Source organism: Dreissena polymorpha, chromosome 11 (genome assembly GCF_020536995.1).
Source record: "Dreissena polymorpha isolate Duluth1 chromosome 11, UMN_Dpol_1.0, whole genome shotgun sequence".
Classification (NCBI taxonomy): Eukaryota; Metazoa; Mollusca; class Bivalvia; order Myida; family Dreissenidae; genus Dreissena; species Dreissena polymorpha.
Genome location: NC_068365.1, coordinates 21411752 through 21421371, shown reverse-complemented (window position 1 = coordinate 21421371; position 9620 = coordinate 21411752). Strand labels below are relative to the sequence as shown.

The window sequence follows — 9620 nt, the reverse complement described above, 5'->3', positions numbered from 1 at the left end:
CATAAATTGGGCGTACTCGAGATACAAACATAAGCTGATGTTGTCTACAATAATAACGATTGTAACACTAAACCTTTAATTGGTAGTTACAGACACGTTAATCAATTATAGTATATTATCAATTACTGTAATAGATAACATCATTCAGTAGCTGTCATAAATAGGGCGTATTCGAAACACTCGATTCTTGAGCAGCTTTTCCTTCAGATTTATTCATAATAAATGTTAAAAATCTCTTTTTTAAATGAGGAAAAAATGAATAATAATATCACAAATGAAAAAAATCAACAACACAGAATTATATATAAGTATCTACTTGACGTTAAATTTGACGAAAGAAATAATTATGTTTTAAATTTACATTAAAATCGAAAAATTCAGTCGAGGCGACAAGTACACATATTATCAAACCCGTATTTGTGTTTCTAATAGGAACGGTATTTACGCCTCTTAATTTGCAAACGCTATCTTGTATATTAAAATATTCGTAAAGGTAACTTTTCCAACTTTCAAATGATACTAGATTGGTAGAAATCGGTCGAAAAATTAATATGCATTAATGGAATTAACAAACAAAGTAGCGAAAGAACCGGCGAATTATCCGCCATTAAAAGGCGTCTTCTGATTAGCTTACACTAAAGGGTCGATAAAAACTGTACGTCGACGTACATAATGTACATCGAAGTACATTTCTCTTTTTACCTAGAAGGTCTTGTTGACTTTTGGCACAAGTGGTACGCCATAGTATTCGAGATGCAAACATACGAGTCACTAACGCGAATGATTTGAACCGTGAAACTTGTTATAAATGACAGGGACAATTACCATGTGGCTATATCTATGCGGATAAAATACTCGACTAAAAAGCGAATTAACGTATACCAGGAGAAACTAACAGTGCGTAATCAGCTAATAATCGTCATCAGAAAGTGTTCAATTGTTAGGTGAGTGAGTTGTTTTAATATCGCAATTTTGTTATAAAAGTTTATTTTATTATAAATACTCTATTCCACGGAACATTTAATTCACTGGTTCAGGTATGGCTGTTAGCGATAGCAGCCATTCTTGATTTTTCTAATGTTAACACATGGTTGAAACTGTGTGTAAAATATAATTATTCTGAAAGGATTATTTAATACAAGTAAGATATTATACTAAGTAACAGCTTTTTCTTGCGTTCAGTAAAACATGTCATAAAAATATTTATTTGTAGCTATGATTCTCTGGATGTATTTATATTGAAAATTTCTCAGTATGCTATCAGTAGTTAATTTATATTGCATGACAAATATTTGTTTCCAGTTTAAAAAAAATTATCCCAAAAATGTTTTGACATTAAGTTTGAGCTTTGGAGATTTCGGCAGGGTTTTTAATCTGAAGTGTGTAAAATATTTTGTTCGTTTTGTTTTGTTTTGCATTTATGTTTTCTACGAATGTTCTTTTGAGTACATGGTGTGTTATTTGTTTTGGTAGCAGCTTTAATATGTATGGGTTTACTTTTAATCAATGTGTAGTACATCAGGAAATTACTTGTGGTTATTCCGTATATGTAGCATTAGTGTTCAAAAGAATAGAAGTCGTTTATTCTGTAGTCGTACAATTGATCTACATATTATATGTTTTGTTCAAACCAATGTTTATAGAAAAATGTTTTATTGTTAGTAGTTATATCTTTATTGTTCCATAAAATGATTTTACTGTTTATTATGGTTTCTAAATTATCAGTAACTTTACACCATGCCGATAGAACATTCGATAGACATATGTTTTTGGTTTTAATTTCATCTAAGATATTATTGTTGATATTACATTCAAAAAGTAAGGAGTCACCATATGTTTTTAGAATTTTCTGGTAGAATAATTTCCATTTACCTGTATTGGTATTATCTAAACATCTGTTAATCCAACTGCATTTGATTGCATTCAGGAATGAATGTCCGTTAGTCTGATACCTCCATGTTCTACTGGTTAAATTAATTGAGATCGCTTATTTATCAGGTTTACCGTCCCATATGAAATTAAATATTTCTGATTTTATATCTTTAATAATATCATTTTGTGGGTTTGGGAGAACTGTTAGTGTGTAAATTAATTTAGGGAGCGCAAACGTTTTAACACGGTGTTTTTTTTCCGATTAGCGTAAGTTGCTGCCATGATTTTAAACAATTTTATTTTTTTTGTAATTTAGGCAATTTGTTTGTTAGAATTGTTTTATTTTCATTGTTTGTAAAGGTTATTCCTTACGTTGTTGCTTCATCTGATGTCCAGTTAAATTTCATTTCTTTTTTAAGATGGATATTACTTTGTTTAAATTTACCTACTCGTAGCACTGTGCATTTACTTTTGTTTAGTTTAAGACCCGATGCCATTCCAAAAATGTTTAGCGAATCTATAAGATTATTGAATGAGTCACTACTGTCATTTAAAAAATAAGTTGCATCGTCAGCAAAAAGGGACTGTTTAATTTCATCGTCAGATTCTAGCGATATTCCCGTTATATATTTTATTTGATATGATAAATTGTGATAGATATTCGATGCATATAATAAATAGCGAGGATGAAAGTGGGCATCCTTGTCTTACCCCTCGTTCGATGTTAAAACTGTTTGAAAAGAAGCCATTGTTGATAATAATGCTGTTAATATCGGTATAAAATAGTTTTAACCATTTTATAAGACTTTCACCGAAATTCATATTTTCTAAGCCAGAGAACATAAACGAATGGTCTAGTGAACCGAAAGCCTTTCCGAAGTCTGCAAAGAAAATGAGGCCAGAAAAACATAATTTTTACTATGGATATAAAGATATTGTAAAAATCACACAAGAATAATTAATTGTATTTTAATCAAATAAAATACACACAAAACACATATTTTTTTTAAACTAGCGTTTAGGTTTATAAAGAATAACATTGCTATTGTACAAATCTAATAAACAAAACTATACACAAGGAGAGAAATAAATAGGCAGGGCACAAGTGTACTGTAATTGTATATTTAGTAGTACATATTTTTGTAACAATGAATTATATTGCGTTGGGTTAATTGTACAAGTATTCTTACAACTGACCAATTTGGTAATTAATTATTTTGGTGCGTCTTCTGTTCTTGGATTCTCCATGATACAAGTAGACTTCTCTTAAGTCCTGGAACATGCGGTATTTTTTTAACACATACAAATATATATATTTCTATTTTAATGAGGAATATATTGAAAGGATTCATTTTTTTGCTATTAAAATTCTACGAATCATGTCCAGGGACCGTATTCCAGTGACTTCTTTAGTTAAAAAATAACTTAAGTTGAAATATTACGCAATATTTTTTCTTATCTCCGCCAAATGTTCTTTAAACATTATATTTGACTTCAGTTTAATTCTACTAGCTTCATAAACTTAATAAATTTCTTTACTCGGTGAATTTTTTCTCATATATTTAACCCTTAAAGAATTTCTTGAAGAGAAATACTAAGCGTCTCATGTTTGTTTTTTTACATTTCAAATTTAATTTAAGAAATTTATCTTAAAAAATTTCTTTAACTTAAGTGAAAACTTAAGAGCTACTAAATAAGACCCCAGGTAATCGCGTATAAGCTTACTCGATGAGGTTTAAAGTTACATTATTACTCAAAATCAACGAATATTTCGTACAATATTTCGTAAAATGAAGCTTAACAATTATAAATCATTGTTCCTTATGGCGATTGCCGAAATGTCAACGCCAGATGTGGTCTGGTAAAATAAATGTTTGTAGATACAAAATGCTCGTTTTTAGCTCGACTATTATATATGAAATATATATAGTGGAGCTATCCTACTCGTCCCGGCGTCGGTGTTAGCGTTTGCGTTTGCGTTGGCGTTGGCGTTAGCGTTTGCGTTAGCGGGCAAATGTTAAAGTTTGCGTACTACCCCAAATATGTTCAATGTCCTTTAAAATATTGCTTTCATATTTTGCATACTTCTTTACCAACATGGCCCCAACCTATACACTAGAGCAGACAACTCTATCAAGCATTTTGTAATAATTATGGCCCCTTTTCCACTTAGAATATGCATATTATTGATAAATGTATGTTAAAGTTTGCATACCACCTCAAATGTTTTCAAGAGCAGACAACTGTATCAAGCATTTTATAAGAAAAAATGGCCCTTTTTCCATTATAATATGCATATTACTTTAGCTGCATTGCCTTAACTTCTTTATTTATGATCAGATTTTATTAATACTTTGACAAAACAACACTTACCTGAATACCACAATGGTTTTCACCCAAACAATACCCCACGCCCCAACCCAGAATTCCTGCCCCCCCCCCTCCCCCCACACAAAAAAGATATTTATTTTCCTTTTTAAAATTTTGAAAAATCATCTTATAAATGACCACACCCCACATTAAACCCCCCTCTCAACCCCCCCCACCCCCCCCCTCAAAAAAAAATATATTGTTTTCCCCTGTTTTTAATTTTGAAAGATCGTCTTATAAATTATTGAATATGAACAATTTCCCCATGATGGCTTACGTTATACTGTCAAGCACTCGAATAGTCGAGCGCGCTGTCCTCTGACAGCTCTTGTTATTATTGTTTTGTATTGGTACCATTTTAGTGTTCGTGTGTCGTATGAATAGATATATTCGCGGGAAATTAAAATGAAATTAATTGTGTCACAAATAAATAAAAACGAGCATTTTGTATCTACACAAATCTATGTAATCATACCACATCCAGCGTTGAAATTGTGGCTCTTGCTATAAGGAGCACTGATTGTTTAGGTGTTAACTCTATTTAACAAAATTCTTTACGAAATTTTCGTTGATTTTGAGCGTTATATAGACTTTAAGCTAGATATCTTGTAAAAATATGGTTATCATTAATATTGAAGTTTCTGTTTTTCAGGGGGGTGCGGGGAAGTGGAAAAAAACAAACAAGTTAAGATGTTCATTGCCATCTCATGTGCATTTGTCACTAGTCTCTGAAAAGGTCAAAAGTAAAACGAATTATGGGATCTGCTTATGAGCGTTTTTTACATCTTTGAAAAGCACTTATTTTCAGCTTGTTACAATTTATATTATTTTTAGCAAACCTCCCGGTTTTAATCACTAGAGAATGCGCTGAAATTCTGAACTTACAAATAAAAGATCGTAGATGTAGAGGAAGTGATTCTAGATACCATTCACATTCGGAATTTGACTTAATTTGCTTATAGACTACCAGAAGACTATTTCCAATTTTTGCGCTTTAAAAAATAGTTAAGAAATATTTAGGGTTGTGCAAATGCGGATTTTTAAATACAAAAATGTACTTCTAAAAACCCATAATCGTCCAAAATCCGTTTTACATTCGATACCCAATTGATATTTCTTACCTGGCAATCATTCAATGCTTGCAGGCAAACCTTATGACATGAATGTTTGTGTTCAAAAATTTGAACAATATTTAATGATAGCAACATATCTTGAAGCGGTCCAACTCTCCATAGACTGCTGCCGAACGTGTACTTGTCCTTACCTGCAGAACACGCCTACAAAATACAAGATGAATCCTTTTTATATATGACACACATTCAACAAGGGTTTCACCCCACCAGTATCAAACATTCGTTCCGTAGCGATTTACAATTCGTCAACATTTCTTACACTGACATTGTGATGCCCGTCAAATCGTTATTAGAGGAAGATCCACTTTAGTCTGCCTATCAGGATTTGACTAAACATATCGGAATATCCATCGACCTTCCGCAATTCTGCCGGAAGACGTCCTCTCATGACGGATCGAACAGGTCAATCCCTGTTATGATCTCACGTTAAAAGGGCCTTGTGATTTTAAGTCAAATACTCTTACCACTAGATCGCAGAGGCTCTTATTCGAATATCACCCCAGCTTCCACATCCTCTTCAACATCAACTTGTGGTAATTCAGTTAACGTTTTCCGATACGTGAGGTTAACCATATTGTTTCTTATATATTTCTAACTATGTTTATTACATGCCATACCCTGTTTCCCATGTAATATAACTATTACGAATATTTTTATCTTACACATGTGTAATATACTTTTATGCGTTTTCATTGGTTTATTTTCGTTCGATTGACCAATCGCATTTTGTTATTTTGCTGAAATTACGTTGCAACGCCAAATGACGTCATGAAATGTAAACATCATTCGGGATTTATCATTATGTTTGCGTTAATATTTATTTAATTTGCTTATTTAAAAGCATGTGATAAAAACGATCTGATACTCGTTGTAATTTCATACCATATTTTATTAAACTCGTCCAGGAAATTCGTAAGTAAGCTCGCCAAAGGCTCGCTTACTCACAAAATTCCTGAACCCGTTTAATAAAATATGGTATGATATGACAACTCGTGCCAGATCCTATATATATGCCCTTAGAAATGCAGGTTCTTTCAAATGATATTATTTTTCTCGACAGAGAAATGGATGGAAAGAAACCCCGTGTGTGTATTATCGGAGCCGGACCGGCCGGTATGGCGGCTCTGTATCAGATGAAGCTTAACGTCGCAGACCAAATCAATGTGGAATGCTATGAGAAACAAGAGACCTCGGGAGGCTTGTGGAATTACACTTGGAGAACAGGTATGCCATACGACGATGGTGTACTTTGGTTTTAATTTCGTTGGAACCTTATTTCCATGATTTGCAATTTAAAAACATTAAATAAAGGGTTGCAATATGATCAACGAATTATAGATCCAACGGACTTCTTAGCTTTGACTCACGTGGTGTAAACACCAAGTAAATCAAAGCACAGTAGTTCGTTGAATATTAAATTCGTTGATAGCCCACCCACGAAACCCTCGAAAATTAATGTCAAACGAATACTAATGGTTTAACAGTATTTGGCAGCATTAGATCGACACATAATACATGTCAAAAGGTGTTCCTAATGCCCGATATATAGGGTTAGGGAAGGTCCTAGAAAGGTTGGAAAAATGTGCTCATTGTAATTGATTGATAGTTTCAGCTAATTCATTCTACATCGATTGTGAAACAAGTTCTATCAAATTATAGTTATCACCCCCGATTTCGATTCCTGGATACATAGCCAGTACTAGCGGCGAGTGTGGATTACATTAATGCAAGCATCGCAAGGTAGACCCCGCTCATCACGGGATTCGGGCCTTCGTGTCCCGATCATGTGATACACGTGTGTGTGAACCCGGCCTATCACACCATCCTGATAATTACGAACCAGTCGTTATATACATACTAATAATGACGAACCAGTCGTAATATACATTGGTAATATTTTAACTAATTTGTCCCTGTTTCAATTTGCAGCAGACGACTAAGTTTTGGTAAATTGAAAACATCATTTTCAAGTGTGCTGTTTTATTCATCATAAGCACTTGAAAACCTAGTGACAAAAGAGAAATTGCTCATCATGAGTAATTTCTCATTTTGTAAGTGGGTTTTTAAATTTCTTCTGCTGCAAGACGCAAAATTGCGTCTGCATACATCCAAGAGTTAAGGTAATCAGGCCATTATCAATTGGACATCCTATGTCGAATCTCATCATTCTGGAAACGTTCGATTCATACAGAATTTCGAGAACAGAAAACTATTAAACAATCTTCATGACGACGTCATCAATCGGCTATTCAGTATTTACGCAGTTACACGCACGAGTCAATGACTGGCCGCGAGACAATACGAAATTTAAAGAAACACAAATCCTGAGATCTCTATGAAAAACTGAGGGTTGAAATCATTCAACTGGAGATCATTGAGACAAAAGGAGAATGTGATCATTATAATAATCCTTTCGTCTTAATGTTGTAAAATGTCTTCTGGCGTCCGAAGGTGATTGTATTAGGTAAATGGTTTTAAGCATGCATTTCGTTTCAGGGACGGATTTATATGGGGAACACGTACACTCAAGTATGTACAAATCTGTGGCTGGCCGGACCGAAAGAGGGAAATGAATATATGGACTATTCCTACAAAGATCACTTCGGAAAACTGCTGCCTTCCTACGTACCACGTGAAATAGCTCAATATGTCAATGGTAAGGATTAATTTTGGATTTCGATTGGAATTGATTTTACGCCTTTATCTTTTCAAATATATCACGGCGAATATCACGGCGATCAGTGGACCTATCCATACTCCTGGCATTTCCTCACCTGAAATGTGCAATATTCCTTCAAACAATACTTGTACACTGGTGAGAGACGAATAAACGTCTGAAAGACTATTGATCGAGCCAGGATTCAAACTCAAGACCAATGTATTCTAAGTAGGAAATTGTAAGGATAGCGGGTAATCTAGAGGAAGCAAGAAACATTGAAAGAGAGCTTCTCAAACTCGTTTCGTCATTTGTTCTAAATAACATTTTAGTATTTTTCCTTATGTCTAATGCAGCTATGTTATTAAAGAGCAGAAAGTATGGAACACATACATAAATACTTTGTTGAAGTTGTTTTTAATTTATGTTTTCATAATCTGGTTTCAATGGTCATAACCTATGTCAGTGGTATTTTTAATAACAATTGCGTTCAAAACATCTTATGTTTATGTTTTAATTATTCTAGTTAGTTAAATTGAGTTTTTAGTATATATTGCCAAACAAATCATGTTTGATTAATAATTTTTCTTTCAAAAAGTACTATCTTTTCATTTCATTTTCGCACCAAAAAAGGTTTTAGCCAGGAATGTGTTCGACGGTCGCTTTGAAAACAATGAGTAACCTAAATCCCCTTCTTAAAAAAGTCAGGTGAATTTGCGTTTTTCTGTCTACAGGTCGATTTACCAAAGGCAAATGCGGCGACATGAAGTCCCTCGTTCATTTTCGGCATGTCGTCACAAGTGTCGAATACGACAATGATGCAGACCACTTAACGGTATGGATTCGAGATCTTCCCGGTAACAAAGACAATAAGGAAATATTTTCCCACGTGGTGGTGGCTTCAGGGGCATTTTATGTTCCAAACAGTCCAAGTTTTGAAGGCATTTGCTCGTTCCCCGGTCGTATCATTCACTCTCATGATTTCAGAGAAGCTAGGGAATTCGCAGAACAAACCGTTCTCATCGTTGGTTCTTCTTTTTCGGCGTCGGAAATCGCCGTTCAGTTAATAAGATTCGGAGCAAAACACGTGATCGTTACATACAGGCAACATCCGGTAAATTTCAAGGGAACCAGAAGTATCGAGGAGCGGCCATTGTTACAAAGGATCGACAACAACACCATCCATTTTAAAGACGGTACCAGCGCCGATGTGGACGCGATAATTCTGTGTACGGGCTACCTTTACCATTATCCGTATCTTAAAGGAGGCCTGAAGTTCGATACAGGTGTTCCCGTTTGTGTGATGCCAAATAAGATGTACAAAGGAACCGTGTACACACAAGGCGGCAACAATAAACTGTTGTTTATTGGACCATTAGATGGGTCTACAAGTACATACTGGGACAATTGCCAAACGAACCATCAACGCGAGAGGAGATGATGAAATCTGTTTGTGAATGGCAAGGAAGATTTGCAACACTCGACTCGATATTTGCAAAGATTACATTTCAGAAAGACATGTTGATAATGCTTGCTAAAGATGTGGGCTATCCGACAGAATATGTAGAGAGAGCGTTTGCAGTTGTCTT

General features: G+C 34.3%; 1 protein-coding gene across 1 annotated transcript; it reads left to right on the top strand.

Annotated features, from left to right (window-relative positions):
* Positions 1–850: 850 nt before the first annotated feature.
* Positions 851–9394, top strand: LOC127849678 (uncharacterized; the record flags this gene model as incomplete). The annotated part of the gene is made up of 4 exons (XM_052382425.1): positions 851–944; positions 6436–6599; positions 7906–8031; positions 8766–9394. Coding segments are annotated over exons 2-4 (915 nt in total), but the record flags the coding sequence as incomplete, so codon positions are not given.
* Between the last annotated feature and the right edge of the window lie 226 nt (positions 9395–9620).